At 42.4% G+C, this 19,971-nt stretch overlaps 2 protein-coding genes across 10 annotated transcripts in view; one reads left to right on the top strand and one right to left on the bottom strand.

Annotated features, from left to right (window-relative positions):
• SCYL2 (SCY1 like pseudokinase 2) overlaps positions 1-1,392 on the bottom strand; it is a 28,030-nt gene extending 26,638 nt beyond the window's left edge. For 2 of the 8 annotated variants that reach the window (XM_072146345.1, XM_072146346.1), the window contains exon 1: positions 756-1,144. The gene's annotated coding sequence lies outside the window, so the exon portion shown is untranslated. Of the gene's footprint in view, positions 1-299; positions 706-755; positions 1,146-1,291 lie in introns of those variants that run through there. The other 6 variants (XM_072146338.1, XM_072146339.1, XM_072146341.1 and 3 more) reach the window with 6 other exon arrangements.
• Positions 1,334-19,688, top strand: DEPDC4 (DEP domain containing 4). Of its 2 annotated transcripts, none has more exons than XM_072146348.1 (9): positions 1,334-1,464; positions 2,046-2,433; positions 5,028-5,176; positions 5,293-5,473; positions 6,114-6,340; positions 7,738-7,880; positions 9,910-10,035; positions 18,961-19,039; positions 19,158-19,688. In XM_072146348.1, exons 2-9 carry the CDS (start codon positions 2,201-2,203, stop codon positions 19,337-19,339), a joined length of 1,320 nt encoding a protein of 439 aa, XP_072002449.1. In that variant the 5' UTR covers positions 1,334-1,464; positions 2,046-2,200; the 3' UTR covers positions 19,340-19,688. The 2 variants fall into 2 exon arrangements, with proteins under 2 accessions (XP_072002449.1, XP_072002448.1); XM_072146347.1 differs by having other exon boundaries at positions 1,354-1,539.
• Positions 19,689-19,971: the final 283 nt, after the last annotated feature.

Below are 19,971 nucleotides of genomic sequence, written 5' to 3'. Positions count from 1 at the left end.
ATTGTACCAACCCTGGTTAACTTTCTCCTTCTATCAAAAGGAGCCGTGGATTATGGGACTTCCCAAGGTTCAGGGGGCTGTGCGCTCATTGTCTGCCCCTCCATGCCAAGGACATGCGCACAACCCTCCAACCACTGACATTGGAGTGGTGTGTTAGTGAGCACCCCCAGGGCGAGTGCTATAAGGGTGACCCTATTGGGGAACTCAACTTACCCTGGTAAACATTCTTACGCGAGGTTAACCCCTTTAAACCTTACCGCTGTGCAGTCACTACTCCTCACAATAAATGATCCAAGTACCTGAAGATGGAGGTGTGAACTTGGCCCAATCTAGTTTCTTGTACTATTGATTTCTACGTGGTTGGTCCATTGATTTCCACAGGAGTCAGTGATGGATATTTCTTCATTTGGTGTGTTGAAACAAAAAAGACATCCATAAAGTGCAGCAGCTGGCACACACTGAGTGGGTCAGTCAGGAAGGGAGAGCCTCAGGTTTCTGCTGCAGGTCGCTTTCTGACTGGCGCCATGCAGGAAATCTTTTCTGTGTGAACATACCCTTATATGCAGTAAGTGTTCTCAGGTATGGAGGCTCTGAACACATACATATGGGTGACTAGTATGGTGCACTCCATGCCACCTGCACCAGAAGCCTGTGAGGTGACTACACACACGTCTGTATGACCCAAGCCCAAAGTGACATGATGGATGGACACCCCCTGCCTGTACAGTACACAATCAGCCTGTCCTTTCCCGTACCTGTCCCCAGCTCTGAGCACACAGGAGGCGGCGGCTGTGACTAGCACATACGGCTACGTGCTCCTCCCGTCAGGCCGCTCCACTTCTTTCCTCGTTCAGGTAGCTCCACATCTGCCGTCAGCTGACCACCTGCCTCCAGTCACTAGAGAGCACAATGACTGCCTCAAAATGTATCAGCCTGCGCGGCCATTTTGCTGAATGTCACATAGATCTAACACTGTACCAGAGGCTTCAACATGATGGCCCCTAATACACGATTACCCACGTAATACAAGTCACGCTCTAGTTCAACTAAAGGTGTCCGGAAAACAAACAAGCCATTCTTGTCAGCTCTTACGACAGTGACGTAGAGCAAGGCTATTGTTTAGTGTAAAAACAGGAAAAATGTTGAAACTCTGTTCCTGTGGACGGCCGCTGCCCCCATGGCTCCTACTTATTAAAGCATATCACTTATTCCCGCAAAAAAAAAAAAAAACTTCACATAACAACTTGTCAAACTGGTAATCACGTGATAAACAAACAATATACAATCATACAGTACACAGATTGACTGGAGACAGCTCCGCTTGTCTCCGCCAGGACTAAAGATGGCTGCTGTGGAGCGGCGGTCGTCGGGCGTGACGTAATCGCTCTGGGCCCGCCTCGTCGAGAGCTCTGCTTGGTCAGATAGCATCATGTGACGGGAGCCGGCGGCAGGTGACATCAGCAGGTGGGATGGCGGCAGATTTGACTCCCAGGTTCCGTAGGATCCGTAGTATGGGAGAGCTCAGGTCTCGGAGGAGAGGTAAAGAGATGTGTACAGTGTAACAGAACTTCAGCGCCGTGGAGTCTATATGTAAAGAGATGTGTACATTGCAACAGAATAACATCGCTGGAATAAAGGGTGCATTCAGCATGTCACCTGGGTCCTGGCAGTCAGACAGCCAACAGACACTGATGGCCATTAATTACAGAAAACTTGTATAGGATATGTCTAGAGGTTTTGGCACTGTTGGCAGTGTATCCCCTGATAAATGGGAAGATGTACCACTGAAATAACAATTTACTGCATTTCCTCTTTTTCAATGTTATCCCTGTTTACACGGGTCAGTGGTTGGGATCAAACGTTTTATTATTTTAAATAAAAGCTAATGGTAAAAAGAAGCTTTGGACAGGCTGAAATGTTTCCTGTTGTAAGTGATATTTCCAAGTCTTGGAGGGGGGGAATCATATTTTTACATTTACAAATTGCTAACTATATTTATGTCGAATTTTTTACAGTTTTTATTTTTTTCTTCCTTGATATTGCAGGCTATGCTGGACCATTTCGGGCAACACACTTGTGGAACAGTATTATCCAGGCGCTGAAAACTCAAGTGGAAGTGAAGAACAGGCGGCAGCACCTACGAACGTATCCCAACTGCTTCACAGGCTCGGATGCTGTGGATGTTGTCCTCTGCCACCTGATGCAGAATATGTATTTAAGCAGCTATGATATATCTCGGAATAAAGGAGTCCAGCTGTGCCAGGCCCTCATGGACCACAAAATCTTTGAACCTGTTGGTGGAAAACTTTTTAAGGTTGAAGCTGAACTTGTCTTTGGGGACAGTAATAGTCATTTTTATAGGTTTGTAGAATCTTATGGTGCTGTATGCTCTCCAAGTGAGAAGAACTTTGGGAAAGAGAAGAGGCATTCAAGGTTAGAAGGTGTTTCTTACTGCTTTTACATATTTTACCTTAGAGGACTTCCAGTTTTTAGATTTTGTGTTTCCTGGTGATCATTTGATTTTGTCTGAGAACATCCATCAAACAACCTCTAGGTACAAAAAGCTGCTTGTAGTGTCTTGTGTTGGCTGGTCTGCACTAGTAGTTGTTATGCACTGTCTTTGTATAAGAGGATTCAGGGTTTGGGCCACTAAGCATCTGTGACCACCAGCACAGGGGAAATAAGTGGAAAGGACAACTTCACATCAGCAAGAGGAATTCTGAATCCAGGAACAATACAATCACATAATTATTAATCCTATGAATTCCAGCATAACAGCTGACACATCAGTATTTTAGGTCTGTATGGTCTCTGGTGGTTCTCCAAATTTGGGTTCATTTTATTGGGGGGCAGAATATATGCTATAAAAGAAGCAATACTCTTCTCTCCAATATCTATGGTTGCTTTTTGGATACTTCTCCTGTTCCTTTCAGTATGCAGATAAGGTTTCTTAGTCACCAGCTGTCTGCTATACTAAGAAAAAGAATTGTATAATACTCAGCACAGTGATCTCCCTGCTGCTCTTGTTCCTAATCTTTTTGTGACTTCAGCAGATCTCCAATATCTGAATGTTCTTCTGCCTGCAGCTACTGATTTGCTGAGCAGCATTACCTGCATGTAAGAAGGACCCCTAGGTACTGCAGAACAGGAGTGACAGGGGGTCACCATGTCAGAAGGATCCATAGGTATTGCAGAACAGGAGTGGCAGGGGGTCATCATGTCAGAACGATCCATAGGTATTGCAGAACAGGAGTGGCAGGGGGTCATCATGTCAGAACGATCCATAGGTATTGCAGAACAGGAGTGGCAGGGGGTTATCATGTCAGAACGATCCATAGGTATTGCAGAACAGGAGTGGCAGGGGGTTATCATGTCAGAACGATCCATAGGTATTGCAGAACAGGAGTGGCAGGGGGTCATCATGTCAGAACGATCCATAGGTATTGCAGAACAGGAGTGGCAGGGGGTCATCATGTCAGAACGATCCATAGGTATTGCAGAACAGGAGTGGCAGGGGGTCATCATGTCAGAAGGATCCATAGGTATTGCAGAACAGGAGTGGCAGGGGGTCATCATGTCAGAAGGATCCATAGGTATTGCAGAACAGGAGTGGCAGGGGGTCATCATGTCAGAAGGATCCATAGGTATTGCAGAACAGGAGTGGCAGGGGGTCATCATGTCAGAAGGATCCATAGGTATTGCAGAACAGGAGTGACAGGGGGTCATCATGTCAGAAGGATCCATAGGTATTGCAGAACAGGAGTGGCAGGGGGTCATCGTGTCAGAAGGATCCATAGGTATTGCAGAACAGGAGTGGCAGGGGGTCACCGTGTCAGAAGGATCCATAGGTATTGCAGAACAGGAGTGGCAGGGGTCACTGATGTTGAGTGTTGCTTGGTCCAATGTAAAAAATAGACAAAGATATGTAGAGGGATATAGAGTAATATTTGGTCTCCACTTCTTCACATAAATGCATCCATGAATTATGTCCCACAATATAGACCATAAACATACACATTTTTCTTTAAACAAATTTTTTCTTTACTTCAATGTTCGTGAATATACAATATTTAGAGGTAAATTGCAGTAATCTTCATTGTTTTGTGCAAAAAAGTATCACTATAATACACACTTCTTGTTCGCATATTCGTCAATTTAGTATTAGTTCAATTCATCATAGTGTAGACACTTCATTTAACTTAGGACCTCTGACAGAGACTCCTACTCACAAGCCCACTGAAAACAATGGTATGAGCCACATGACATGGCATGACATGATGTCTGTTGAAGGGGGCATACCATTGTTTTCAGCGGTCTTGTGAGTATGAGTCTCTGTCCGAGGTCCTAAGTTGAGTGAAGTGTCTACACTATGATGAATTGAACTAATACTGAATTGACGAATATGCGAACAAGAAGTATGTATTATAGTGACACTCTGACATAATATTGTGTAGCAAGCTTTACTACTTTTTTTGCACAAAACAATGAAGATTACTCCAATTTACCTCTCTATATTGTATATCTATGAACATTGAAGTAAAGAAAATATTTGTTTAAAGAAAAAATTTGTATGTTTATGGTCTATATTGTTGGACATAATTCATGGTTGAGTGCTGCTTGCACATTGGGCCAGATCTATTAGACTGGCTGTACCAGTTTTCTGTCCTTTTTTGAACCGAAAAAACCATCTTTGGAGCTTGCGCATGTATTTAAGAAGTGTCTGCGCCAGTAATGTGTCATGGCTGCACTGTGTTGGTCAAGACCGAAAAAATGTGCACCTAAAGTCGGAGTTTGCAACACATTTCATATAGTGACTCACCAGAATTGTTTGCACGCTCTATGTTAAAGGTGCACCAAAAATTGTTGGCGCACACTTCCGTAGCAGTGCAGGGGGCGGCAGATTCTTGAAGATCGTGCGCCAGTATTCAATAATACACAATACCCTGCACATTCGTGTGGTAAACTGATATGGTGTCTCAGTGTCTTCTATGTATTGTAGTCATGTGCTTCTTTTTTCACTTCCATAGGTCTGGATATGTGGTAACAATATGTAATCCATCTGCTCTGGAAACTGCAAATACAAAGTTAAATCAACTTCTTCAAAGTATCCATGACATTCCTAATGCGCATCTAAACCAAGACCTTGGTAAACAACTCCAGTCCCTTTCTCCTAAAGGTAAAGTGGCTGAGATAATGCTAATGGCTGCCAGGTGACATCTTTCTATATAACATAGGATTATTATTAAATAATGCATAATAAAGCATACTTCCTTTTCTCTATTCTTTTGATAGATGTAGAAAATGTGTGGAAACAGCAGGTTATGGTACGGCTTCTTCAGCTAATTCACATTCCTGTCTTGGAAGGCATCTTGGACTCCCCTGTTAAGGCAGATTACAAAAAGCATTTTGTGGATTTAATTGTTTCCAACACGTTTTTGGACAGAGAAATTCTACAGACCTTAAATTTACCCAAGTAAGTGGATTAAAATATCCATTTGTACTTTGTATTTTTTGATGACCTTAGTATAGGTCTGATTGGTGGGTTGTCGCACTGGTGTGAGTTCTCATCACACAACACAGATCCTCCACCCTGAGTAACTGCTGTAGTACTTAAACAGAATCTGCTACCTCAGGGGAGGAGGGGCCATGCAGCAATACAGTGAAGAGATCTCACATACCAATGTACCAGAGTGCTTAAAGTCAATCTACAATCGTGGAATTTTAAAGCATTTTTCCAATCAACACACACAAGGCATAATTACACACATCTCCAGGGCTACTACCTATTAATATCTGCAGCGTGGTATGGACATAACAAATTCCCATTTTCAGAGCCATTTCAGATGGGGCACAATAAAGTGTGACTCTCTATAAAAGCTTACCACTGGAGATGGTCACCTTCAAAATTGGCTTAAGTGCCTTTTTACAGCAAAATGAATGCTACACGCTTATGTTATTTTCAGGGGTAATATCTTTGTAATTGTAACTGTTTCCATGCCATTGTTTTTCAAACCTGTAAGTAGTCTCCAATGTTCTGCTTGGGCTATATCCTGCCCACACAGCTCCAGGCTGCTGTTATAACAGCAATAAGCAATATATTTTCTATTATTCAGGTTGGATGGGTGGCTTGCTGCAGCAGTTGAATGTCTGGAGTATTTTCCTGATGAACAGATTGTGATGCTGAGTCAGCAGTTATCGCAGATTAGTAGAAATGGAGAAAATCTGGATATGTACAAGAAGATGCTTTTCGAAGTTATCACAAAATATTACACCCAGGAAAGAGATCCTTTTTTAGATTGCAGAATGGTTCAAATTCTGTTGGGGATTATTGAACTTTTGGGTAAGAGACACTAAACTCTTGTTGTAGATTGGAGTCTATTTATGTACCAACTCATATTTATAGTACTGTAAATGAAAGCAGACCTCTACATTGCTTGTATCCAATATATAACTGGTTGTATATTTTGTGCCAGTCTCTGTTATAAAATGAAATTGCTTCTGGTTATATCTTATCTGGTTCAACAACAAATGTCTTCTCATACACGGGTACGTCTGTATGCCAGTCTCTTACTCTGTGTCCGATAGAGAAATCATGCATGTTATCATTCATAGCATGGACTGTAGGCATAGCTGCAGGTGCGTGTTGTTTTGCCTATATTGTGCTGTGTACAGTCTGTTCTAGACACAGAAGCCACACTACAGCCAACAGAATTGACTATTTAATGTAAATCTACCATCAAACTCAAGAATGATTAACTAGGGACACTTTCCCACATCGATCCATGCACTGTGACTGTGGTATTCTACTTACTAGTGATATCCATGGGCTTCTTCCTTCTAAAATCAATGTTTAAAATGATACTAATGAGCCAACAAAGGTGTAGGGCGTTACCTGAGCCCCTCTGTGCTGTGGGTTCACAGGCTGTTATACCTCACTCCACTCCTCCAACTGTGTGCTGAAACTTCCTCTGCTGCTGTGAGATTACTTCAGGAGGAAGGGGGAAGTGCTGAGCAGGTATAGGGTGAGGCTGTGTCACATCCTATAAAGCTACAGCATGGAGGGGCTTTGGCAGGGCCTTTCTGGCTCCTTAGCATAGTTTTAAAAGGTGAGTTTTATACGGAAGGAGGTCATGGATGGTAAATATAAGAAGATTACTGCATTCACAGTGCCTGGATCTGTAAGTAAGTGTGTGGTTTATCATACTTGATTTTCATGGTAGATTTTCTTTTACAGGGGTTTTCCCACATAAGAAAATTCTCACATTTCAATCCCCTTCATTTACTTTGCAATTTTCCTCAGTTTTATTGCTGATTTAGCTCCTATCACTCTCTAGGCTGCTCAGTGCAAAATCCCAGGGTGTGGACCTCTCTAAGCAGACACATTATGATCCCTCTAGTTCTATGGGGTGACAATGTGGTTATACTATCAGGGTACAGGTGTAGATACACTTTCATCTGGCTTCTGACATTGTACTAGTATCTGACACAAAGAAAGAGATGAGATAGATCAGATATGCATGAGACCGGCAGGACTTCTATCTGTGAAATGCAGCATTTTTGTTAATAACAGTGAATTAGAGAATGTTTTATTTTGTTATCCTGAGTACATATAAGAAATGTGTCTTTGTGGGAATACCCCTTTAACTAATTACATTCATAGAGACTTGCCACTTTATTTATAGTTCTCCTGATTGACCTTTTTTATGCCTTCTAATTAAGAATGTGTTTTTCTTACAGAAAATGGGAAACAAAGCCAAGCCCTGGAAGCCATCCAGGTTTTCCTAAGATTGCTAAGGCCACAAGCAAGAGAGGAATTCCGTCGTTTAATCATTTTCCTGGTCACGGCTTCTGAAATTGATGCCTACCGACTGCAGAAGCAGGTACAGCGAACATCTGCGCCAACATGCCTCCTATTATTGTTAGTTTTGGGTAATGATTAATGTAGACCCTGTGCACTTTCTGCTGTTTTGTGGCCTCTGAGCGAATCAGACAGAGAGTAGTTTTAAGACAAAAAGTTGCACAGCACTAAGCAGTTCTCCTTTCATTCCTATTTTGTTTGTGTATATCATTGAAGTTTTTACAAATGAGTAGTTACAATGGTGTAACTCAGGCTAAGTTGTCAGTAAGGAAATCTTAAGTTGGACATGGAAAAGCTGAATAATGGCTCTCTTTTAGAAATTCTTCTTTTGATTTTACCTACAAGACAAACAAGACATAAGAGGGGAAAGACAGGTCGTGCTGGAGTGTAGGGGCAGGCTTCTGCACCACCCACCAATCTGTTAGGCCCTGTTAGTAAGTCAATGAGTGTTCTAGATCTCCGTCCATAGTAGTGATGCTGATTTAGCATCTGGACCTCTACCAATCAGTGACAAATCCCCTTGTAAAGGAACAATTTAATCATTTGCTAGATTACAATATGCACAGCTAAACACTTTTAAAGGGGTATTCCACAACTTCATTTTTGTCTTGGAATATTTTATATTCGGATAGGTCATCAATATCACATTTGGTGGGTTCTAGCACTTGCATTTCCCTTTGCTGGTTGAAGCATTCCAGTGAGTTCTGTTTCCAGGGCTGTGATGTCACTTGTGATGCTGCAGTTTCTGATATGTATTAATTCCCGATATTCAAGGAAATCTACTATTTGTTTTAATGCATTGTGAACCAAATATATCTTGAAAATGTTGTAGCGACACTGATTCAGAAACATATCTTGTTTAATCCCTGATCCGAGTGGTTTTGCTCAAAATACAATTATAAGATTCAGGACCTTGAGAAGCTGGGTTGCGTGCATGCTGGTTGCCATTCATAAACACATTACATGGAGCTTCCTGAACTGTCCAGACAGGACTAATCAACCTCTAATCAATTACTTCTGCCTCTCAAAGATAACACAGTGATTACATCATTCTCTGGAGCAATGCATACTTGGGGTAAGAGGAGAAGCGCCAGGGCAGCCACAGGAGCGACAGAGACTCATTATCATAATTTTATAATTGTAGTTTCAGCAAAACCACTCAGTTCAGGGATTAAACTAGATATGTTTCTGCATCAGTGTAGCTACAACATTATCAAGGTATGTTTGGGTCATAATGCATGAAAGAAAATTGGTACATTTCCTTTAAAGGGGTTGTCCGAGAGTTATGAAAAAAACAATAGGTGGCCGGAAGGGGGCTGCTTAAAAAAATAAAGATGTACTTACCTTCCGACGCCCTCCTTGCATCTCGTTCTGCTGTCGCTCCAGTCTGCACACCATGTTAACAAACATGGCTGCCGGAGCAGTGCTGGATTCAGCTTCCGGCCGGACCTGACAACCATCTGGCCCGCATACAGTGCTGTGAATAGGGACGGGTGGGCGCGGCCCGCCACTGCCGGCTGGAAGCTGAATTCCGCACTGCTCCGGTGGCCATGTTTGTCTACATGGCGCTGAGTGAAAGGTAGGGTGTCGGAAGGTAAGTACATATTTATTTTTTTAAGCAGCCCCCTCCCGGCCACCTTTTTTATTTTTTTTCATAACTCTCGGACAACCCCTTTAACTACTTATCCTAAGGTCCCTTCCACACTTGCGAATGTGATGCGATGAACTTGCAACACGTCCTTTTTAGTATGTAGAAAGCGAAAGTATGCATAAGGTGATTACCCTAGAGATTTCAGGGAAGCTCACAACAAACCCTGTTCTGCACTTGAAAAGATAGCAGCAGTGAAGGAGGGTTATTATCCCTCGCCAGATCAGGTCATCTGTAGCTAGTATAATGGAAATGCATTACTTTTGTTTTCTGCAGGTTTCATATACTTTGGATAAAAATACTAGACCTTATTTTTCTTCACATTTTTGTGCTCTGTGGATGGAACTGATGGTTTTTTTTCAGTTTTTTTTTTTTTTTTTAAACTATGTTGTGTTTTTTTCAGTTTGATAACAAAGTGATGGTGTTAAAAACATTCACAAAAGTCATCGTTCAAAACCCCACAGTATCCAAAGGACAAAGTGAACAGTTCACTATGTTTCTGTTGGACCATTCCAGCGACCTCTTCAAGGTAAGTCTGGATTTGAAGGGAACCTGTAGACATTCAGTACGTCCAGGACACAAAGAGCTCACCTGTGCAGTTTCCCACCTGGCATTGCTAAATTGACAAGTACATCCTTGGTAGATAAAAGCCATAAGGGAGTGCCCAGAAAACGCATATCTATGTTCCCTGCTTGGTTTTTATATTTTATTTTGTTTGAAAAGAAAGGTTGCTGCAGTGCTAACAGTGCAGTTTATTACCACCAGCATAGGAAAAACTGAGATTATAGTATATAAAATTCAAGTTAGGCTAACTTCAAACTACAATTCAAACCTCAGTTCCATATAAGTATGGTACACGCTGCAGGTGTATGGAGAGGGCTTACGGGCTAAGACATCTCCATACAAGGTGGTAGTTTGCTGCACATTGCAGCACCGATCACGGATGTTATACCTATTGGATTAGATTGTCACTCACCGTGACGTCATAGGGGAGTGGCAATCGAGTTATGCAAAGACCCCAGGCTGTCTCATTTTAGCCTATCTTTAACAATGTGCAATTTGCACATGTGGAAAACAACCATATACTGCCATATTGTAGTATGGCAGTATATGGTAGGATCAATCAGGCAGCCTAGGGTTAAAGTACTCTAGGGATCTAAAAATAATTTAAAAAATAAATAAAGAACTGATATAAAAATAAACAGTAAAAATCATAAACATGCACAAGTATCAGTGTCTCAAAATGGCCAATCTATCAAAATATAATTGTTATTCCCACTTTTAACCCTGTGGAAAATAGTGCCCAAAGTCAACAATGCCACTTTTCGCCATTTTGCAACATATTAAAAATGACACCACCCGCAGCCCCGTACACTGAAGTATGAAAAAGTTATTAGTGCCAGAAGATGGCAAAATTTCTTTTGTTCAGGAGGTTTTAAATTTTGAAAATGTATGAACATTAATAAACCTATATAAATTTGGCATCGTCTTGATCATAGCGACCAAAAGAATAAAATAGACATGTCATTTGGAGTACACAGTGAAAGCCATAAAAACCAAACCTGCAAAAAAAGGGCCTTAATGTGTTTTTTCACCAATTTCACTGCATTTGGAATTTTTTTTTCCCACTTCCCCGTTTAGGGCATAGAATATTAAGGAAAGCTACCATTTTTATTTCATGCATTATGAAGCAAACATACCTTGTGAATGCTGTGGCTACACTGATGCAGAATCATATGTTGCTTAATCCCTGAGCTAAGTGGTTTTGCTGAAAAAAACAATTATACTATTCAGGACCTTGGGAAAGCTGGGACAGACTGGCTTTCACATTACATGGGAGCTTGGAATTGCAAATGGCTGCTATCTGGACCGATTCTATGAATCAGGAGTAGAAGGGAAAAGACCAGGGCACATCGACTCAAGTGTAGGTTTGATTAAAAAGGTATTATAAATACTAATAAAAGCTGCTCACCTTGCGGCTATCTTTTAGCCTAGCATGTAGTCAAGTATGTGGAGTGTTGCCAGTGGAACCACGAGGATTGAACGTCCAGAAGTAGAATCCCGCGGTGTGGAGATGCTTGTAGGTAAGCAAGACAGGAAAGATCCACAGTGTGGTGCAACTTCACTTTAGTAAGAATCTTTATTGCAAACGAACTACGCGTTTTCAGCGCCTTCGTCAGGTTCGGAAAACGCTGGTCCAAGCGCCGAAACGCGTAGTTCATTTGTAATAAAGATTCTTACTAAAGTGAAGTTGCGCCACACTGTGGATCTTTCCTGTCTTGCTTACCTACAAGCAAATGGCTGCTATGTAAAGAATGACTAAGGATGACTAGTCAAGCACTAATCAACCTGAGCTGAATGGCTCATACACAGCAGCTGGGGGATGGTGCAACAATTGATTATTCTGTCTGGCAGGAAGGGAACTGCAGGAGATGATGATGCAAACATAGAGAAGCTGCCCTGCTATGAGAAGCTGTTTTATCAGCAAAACCATGCAGCACAGGGATGAAACGAGATATGATCATGCATCAGTGTAGCAACAGCATTCTCAAGGTATGTTTGCTTCATAATGCATCAAATGAAATGTTAGGTTACCTTTAAATACTGTCACTATGAAGTGCAGTTTGTTATGCAGAAAACAAGTCCTCAGGGGCGGAGCTAAGACCGCGATGTGAAAGGACGTGCGGCAAGCGAGCTCCCGCCGCTACCCCGATATACCGCCGTGCCCAGCCTGAACCCCGGTGCTAAGCACCGCTAACTACATACCCCAGACAGGGGAGACCACCCTGCAGCCGCTGGAACCCCTGAAACGCCGCATCCACGCCGCGATATGCCGGGCGGCAGAGCCGGTAAGGGGATGAGGAGGGCCTCACAAAATGGCGCTGAGGCTACTCCTGCCCGCGCTACACGTGCTGCTGAGGCAGCCAGAGGTGCTGCAGAACGCCTGGGGCAATTTGCCCGAAATAAACCCAAAGTAAGGGGGGACTGCTGGGCTGGTACCAACTACTATTCCCCTGGGAGAGCAGCAGCAGCCAGGGGCCGTTTTGGAGAGGAGGAGATGTCTGAGACAGAGGGGGCAGAGGAGGAACAAGCCACCAGCCGTTCACCTAATACCCAGCATGATAATTCTCCCTCTGATACAGAAGAACCCACACTTAAGGACATTCTCAAGGCTGTTTCACAATGCAATAAGTCACTGGCAGCTCTCAACTTTAAAGTGGGCTCTATGGCAGAAGATATGTCTATAATGCGTCATGATTTTAAAAAGCTCTCAGAGCGTACTACGGCTTTGGAAGACAGAACATGCGATGTTGAGGATGCTCTCCCGCCTATCCAGAGGGATGTTCAAACGCATTCTAGAGCTTTAGACGCTATCCTAGCCAAACAGGACGATCTGGAAAACCGCCTAAGGCGCAATAATGTCCGCTTGGTAGGAGTGCCCGAAAAAGTAGAGGGGACACGACCGACTGAATTCTTTGAAGAGTGGCTGTTGGAGAAATTCGGCAAGGACATTCTAACCCCGCTGTTTGCAGTGGAACGGGCCCATAGGGTCCCTACAAGGCCATTCCCTCCCGGCGGCCCCCCCAGACCTGTGCTGGTCAAAGTTCTACACTATCGGGACCGTGACATCATACTACGCAAGGCCAGAGATATGGAGGGGCTGTCAATTAATGGTCAACGAGTATCCTTCTTTCCGGATTACTCGGCAGAGGTACAGAAAAGAAGAGCAAAGTTCCTGGATATTAAGAGACGTCTGCGAAACCTACAAGTATCCTACTCCATGATGTACCCGGCTCGCCTACGTGTTGCTGCTCTGGGCACCACTCACTTTTTCAACTCTCCTCAAGATGCGCTCAGTTGGCTTGACACTCATGAGCGACAGTTAAGAGATGACAACAACGGCGCAGACCAGCACCAGGAATAATCCGAACTTTTACTACTATTTTTCAGGGGCCGGGCCGTGAGTATGGTCTGACATATGGTTGTGGTCTATACCTGGACACTTTGTACTTAACACACAGAGGGGTATATGACATATATGTTATTAGGGGTATGCACAGCGGTTTGCTCGCTGCTATTTTTGAAGAGTTTTTTATTTCCATTGTAGAAAGTTCTAATGTAAAGTGTATTTGTATTGCTAAGTTCCGCTCCCACTCTATCTGAGTAGCCTTGGGGGTTGAGGAGAGCTGTGGAGTAGATCTCCCCGTTCCGCACCATAGTGTCTGCTAGATAGCTTTCCCCCACAGACAACGTAAGCGTAGATACTTCCGCCTGGGGGGCCCCTTGTCATCGGGACCTGTATTTTATTAGGCGACTACGGTTGCGCACTGTGTGGGCATATGTGGGATGCTCTTGTTTTAGTTTTGTTAATAGGTTGGGGGGTGGGAATTGGGGGAGTTGACGAACGCTTGGTGGGGGTTAGAAAATACTACAAGTATATTTGGATATGTTTGATAGCTCTGGGCCCTGTTCGTGAGGCGCTGCTGCCCTCTTGTGGGAATAGAGGGTATGTCAGCCTAGATAAGATATATCTTGTTGCATATCCATGGCTTCGCCTATAACAGTAATTACGTGGAATATACGGGGAGCTGGCGAACCAAAAAAGAGACAGGCAATTTTGGACACACTTAAAAATTATACCCCGGTGATCTGCTGTTTACAAGAAACGCATCTGATAAAAGACACCACAAAATACTTAAGCCCTAAGTGGGCTGGCTTGTGCTACCACTCGGTGCATTCATCTTACTCTAGGGGGGTTAGTGTGTTCTTTCATAGGCAGGTACCATTCACTTGCCATGATTCAATGATTGACAAAGAAGGCCGTTTTATATGTTTGTATGGGGAACTTTACAATGTCCGCATTATAATAATAGCAGTGTATATACCTCCACCCTACTCCGCTATAGTCTTACAGAAATTGTTATGTTATGTGGAAAAATATCCGGGTATCCCTCTACTTATGTTGGGAGATTTCAATAATGTACTTGATGCTGCCTTAGATAAACTTGGTAACACCTGCCTTTCATCTGTTTCACACTTGCCCACTCAATTTGGCCGCACAATAACTGATGTTGGATTGGTAGACCTATGGCGCATGTCACACCCCATAGACAAACAGTATTCCTGTCACTCCAGAACGCACAATACATTATCCAGGATTGATTTGGCCCTGGGTAATTCACTAATGATCCCTATGATTCTAGAGACTAAATACTTACCAAGACGTCTCTCGGATCACTCCCCACTCTTAGTACGATTGAGGCCCTTGTTAGAACCTATCAGAGGATTGCGGTGTAGACGCTTCAATCCGTTCTGGCTGACAGTGCTATCTGAAAAGGGACGTATAATAGCACTGCAAACCATACTTATGGACTTTCTTGAACGTAACGAGGGGTCCACATCTCCTCTCCTAGTGTGGGATTGCACTAAAGTCTGCTTTAAGGATAGCTTGGTCAGAGAGGTAGCTGGGGTGAAGCGAGAATCTAGGGAATTTGGGGATATTCTTGGCAAGGCTGTAACGACGACAGAAGAAGCATATATTCTCAATTCATCTGAGACTAACAAATTGTCATGGGAGGGAGCGCAGACCCAGTTCTCTGAGCACCTACTAACTATGGCTGATAATAAACGTTTCTTTTGTAGGCAACGGTTTTATGAGGAGGGGGAGAAGGCTGGACACCTCTTAGCTATTATGGCCTCTAGTCAGAGGACAGCCACTCACATATCAGCAATCAGGGGTTCAGATGGCAAAATAGTCACCCAGGACCAAGATATATTGAATAGCTTTAAAACTTTTTACTCTTCCTTATACTCATCTAAGGTCAATCCCACGCAGGAGCAGTTAGACAGCTTTTTGGATGGCCTTAAGCTTCCCAAATTAGATAGTGAACAAAGAATGGCTCTGGAAGCTCCGTTTACATTAGAAGAGCTAGAACTTGCATTAGATTCTATGACCAATAATAAAGCCCCGGGTATAGATGGAATCCCAGTGGAAATTTTCAAAACTTTCAAAGACATCCTGCTTCCTCGCCTACTCACTCTATACAATGAGGCTTTAGATCTGGGTCACTTGTCACCATCAATGAGAGAGGCGGTTATAGTAATTCTCTTGAAACCAGGGAAAAACCCACTGGAAATGGACTCCTATCGCCCTATTTCGCTCCTTACAGTTGACATCAAACTAATGGCCAAAATGCTAGCGACTAGAATGTCCAACGTCATCACATCAGTCATACATACTGATCAAGCAGGATTTATGCCGAATATGTCCACAGCTGTCAATCTACGCCGGCTATATCTTAACATTCAAGCCTCCCGTAACAGACTACCAGATGCAGCGGTCGTGTCTTTCGATGCAGCCAAAGCGTTTGATAGTGTGGAATGGCCATATTTATTTGCAGTACTCCGAAAATTTGGGTTCGGACCGAAATTTTTAGCATGGGTGCGTTTGTTATACTCCTCCCCAATGGCTAGACTGCAGATAAATTCACTACTTTCTTCCCCGTTTCCATTACATAGAGGGACCCGTCAGGGATGTCCACTGTCGCCGCTACTATTTGCGGTTGCAGTGGAACCTCTGGCGGCATCCCTACGATCCGCAGAATCCGTTAAGGGCTTCCAATATGGAAGACATCAGGAGAAAGTTGCATTATATGCTGATGATTTGTTGCTCTTTCTAGATGACTGGACCTCTTCTCTGCATGAGGCAATAGGTATGATAACATCTTTTGGGTCCCTATCCGGGTTTACTATTAACTGGACGAAATCAGTAGTAATGCCCCTATCCCCACAGGCGTGTCCTAGACTACTGGCAGAACATGGCTTATCAATGGTGTCAGTGTTTAAATATTTGGGTGTCCAAATATCGGCAGATCCCACTGAATTTATTGAGCTCAATATCTTACCCCTGATCTGCAGGTTTCAAACGAAAGTACAGGACTGGTGTAAACTCCCCCTTACTGTAATTGGCCGTGCCAATCTTATTAAGATGGTTATGATGCCACAACTATTATATTTCCTTCATAACTCCCCCATGTGGATCCCGGTGAAATTATTCCATAAGGTCAATAGTATCTTTCGGGATTTGCTCTGGAAAAAAGGGATTCCGAGAATTAAGATTGTCACTTTACAAAGGTCCAAGGAAGACGGCGGCCTATCATTACCTAATCCGTGGTTATATTTTATGGCAGCCCAGTTGCAGCATCTCCGTGGATGGGGCGACACAGCTGCGGGTTTGTCCTCCCAAAAAATGCTTCGCCATATCCTAAATAAAGACAATTTATTGGAGGCATTGGAAGGTGGGCTATTTCAAAATGCAGATAGGGAATTTGTGACACTTAAGTGCATAAATAAATTGTGGTGGAAAATGCGCAGTCTGTTAGGGATGGAGGGATATATCTCACATACACCCATATGGCCGAATATCCAATATCCTGAACTAGGTAAGCTTGCTCCATTTCCCCAATGGATAAATAAGGGAATCACGACTATTGCCCAATTGTATGAGGACAACACTATGAAGTCCTTTGAGCAGCTACGTTCTGAGTTTAACCTTCCACACTCATGCTTCTATCAATTCCTCCAAATGAGACATGCAATTAATCAGCAAGAACGCTCTCAACCTGTTAAGAAATCGACCAATAACATTGTAGTAGATATGATAAATAAGACAGGAGACACCAGGGGTATAATTTCTATTAATTATTCATATCTGAGGGACGCACATATTAAAAAATTCCCTACTGATCTAAAATCTAAATGGGAGAAGGATGTGGGAACCATTACTGAAGAAAAGTGGCAAGAGGTCCTGGAGTCTGCACCCAAAGTATCAGTTAGCGAGGCGCAAAGAATATCTAACTTATATTTGCTGCATAGGGTTTACTTTACTCCCGTTAGGCTGTTTAAAATGGGATATAGGAGTGATGATAGCTGTCCAAGATGTAACGGTTCTGATGCAGACCTCATTCACCTGATGTGGAACTGCCCCAGATTACGTCGCTATTGGCAAGAGGTCCTTGACTTGATTGATCAGACATATACCACTACTATCGCACGTGATCCTCTTATATGTATCTTGGGTTATGTGGCTGAGGTGCAGTTGTCTGAGAGTCATAGACTGGCAGTGTTGCGACTACTTTACACAGCCAAGAAACTTATTGCTTTCCACTGGAAAGATACCGAGCCACCACAAATGTCTGAATTTATTTCCAGGGTTAATCTTCTGCTACGATTAGATAAATTTGTTTATCAGAAACGAAATTCACTGAAAAAATTTGACACCATGTGGGGTCCATGGCTCGATACCCCAGGATTAGCCCCTTTGACCCTTACTAGAGATAGAATACTCAGAGGTACTGTAGGGTAGTGGCTATCACTGTCATGTTAAAGGATAATGTGATGGGTGATTATGCGGAGGTCTATGACTCACAGTTTATTGGCAACTAATCCTTTACCAATCCTGTTCGATTTATATCAATATGTACTATTATATGCTTTGAGTTGCATGGTGTGAAACAGGAGATCAACCGGAACCAGGGACATCTTGGATGGACTTTCTCTTGAAACCTATAATCCCACACCGGAAGGAACTCTAAGTTAAGCGCATGTGTATTTTCTGGACATTTCACCCACCAAGCAAGGGAAGGTTGGGGGGAGGGGGAGGGGGGGATCTGTGTTTTTATTGTTTATATTACTAAATGTTTAAAAAAAAAAATGGAAAACTATGTTGTTGGTTTTCAATAAAAATTTATTTGATCAAAAAAAAAGAAAACAAGTCCTCACACAGCTCTGTACATGGAAAAATAAAAGTTATAGATTTTTGAAGGTGGCGAGTGAAAAATGCAAAAACATAGGGCCTGGTTGTTAAGGGGTTAAAAAAAAGTAAAAGCCAGAGGTTTAACATATCAGTTAAAATTCCTATTGACATTGGTGTAAATTTTATGTCAGTTTGAAAAAAAATCGCACGCATAATGGATACCTGTCAAACTGAACATTACGGATGACATAAAATTTACACTGTCAATGGGATTTTTTAATTGATACATTAAACCTCTGTTCTTTTTTATTTAACGGAGGCTGGAACAGTACTGTGAACTTATAGGTTATAGCTGAAATCTATGCCATGCTGGACCTAGCGTAGATTTCATGCAGGCCCACTAAGAGTTTGGAAGCTCTTAGTAAGCCCAGCGTGTCATACCCTGGTGCAGGGATAATAATAAATTCCCCCCATGTGGCCTGCCTGAAAAAGGACATGTATGTTTATATAAATAAAGATATCTGATGCACCTGTATGAATTTTTTTTTTTGGGGGGGGGATCTGAAAAAGAATCTCTCTTCAGTCTTTGGACCTGTAGGTGTAGAAGTTTCTAAGGGGCTGCATTTTTTTATCGACAAGACCCTTAATATAAAAGTTGGGCACATTTTATTCTTTTAAGAATATAATAATTTTTTTTAGACGCCTATGGAGCTACTTGACCTTGTTAGCACAAAGTTAAGAAGCCTACAGAATGGAGGAGACCCAGATGACCTCTCAGGTATGTGTCTATTCATGGCATCAGAGTATATTCAATAAAGGGGCTTCTTACTATACTATTCTTTTATAGTGTTTATAGTACATTATGAAATGTCTGTCTTGATGTGCTCCTGTGACAGGTGTTACATTTTGTCAACGGTTATCCACTCACGAGTATGAAACACAAAGGTACAGCTACACAAGAAAAGAAATACAACAGTTAATAAAGATTGTGGATGGAAGTTTTTCTCTTCCGGAGAAGAAAAAGAAAAAATTAATGAAAGAATTCCAGAAGTGTCACCCTGCAAGTTTTAGCAATTAAGTTTCAACTAATCTGCTTCTATTCAATGACCTTTTGCACTAGTAGCTGGGTACAGGCCTGCTTACACCATCAGGGATGTGTACAGGACCCTTCCTAGTTTTTGATTTTCCTCTTATGCACAACATTCCGTTTTTGCAATACATTTGGTGCATTTTACTTTTAATTTGGATACTAAGTCAAGTTTTACTAATTATTTTTCTGATTTCTTTTTTTCCTTTCTGTATCATCAATACACTGGAACTAAAAGGGAAGCAAGTACTGTCCATGTGTTTTTGCCACTACATTTTTTTTTATATACAGGCAGTCCCCTACTTAAAGGAAATCTACCATTTGATTTGATGCAGTATGAAGCAAACATACCTTGTGAATGCTGTAGCTATACTGATGCAGGATCATATCTTGGTTCATTCCTGAGCTGAGTGCTTTTGTAGCTACAGCATTCTTAAGAAATGTTTGCTTCATAATGCATCAAATCAAATGGTAAGTTTTCTTTAAGGACACCCGACTTGCAGAGGACCCTTAATTAAAGACGGACCTCTCTGCCCACTGTGGCCTTTGGGACTACAGTAAAGCATTCAGAGACTTCACCAAACTGCAATGATCAGCTAAAAAGTGTCTATAGTGACGCTTTA

The sequence above is a fragment of the Engystomops pustulosus genome, chromosome 4, assembly GCF_040894005.1.
Source record: "Engystomops pustulosus chromosome 4, aEngPut4.maternal, whole genome shotgun sequence".
Classification (NCBI taxonomy): Eukaryota; Metazoa; Chordata; class Amphibia; order Anura; family Leptodactylidae; genus Engystomops; species Engystomops pustulosus.
Note: the sequence above shows the minus strand (reverse complement) of the source record. Positions and strands in the feature narration are given on the sequence as shown.

What these genes read in the sequence shown, in the direction of transcription:
- DEPDC4 (XM_072146347.1), top strand. Translation starts at nt 1,470, where the DNA reads ATGGCGGCAGATTTGACTCCCAGGTTCCGTAGGATCCGTAGTATGGGA. An exon ending in GCTCAGGTCTCGGAGGAGAG is followed by an intron (nt 1,540 to 2,045) that starts GTAAAGAGATGT and finishes TTGATATTGCAG; the next exon opens with GCTATGCTGGACCATTTCGG. An exon ending in AAAGAGAAGAGGCATTCAAG is followed by an intron (nt 2,434 to 5,027) that starts GTTAGAAGGTGT and finishes TCACTTCCATAG; the next exon opens with GTCTGGATATGTGGTAACAA.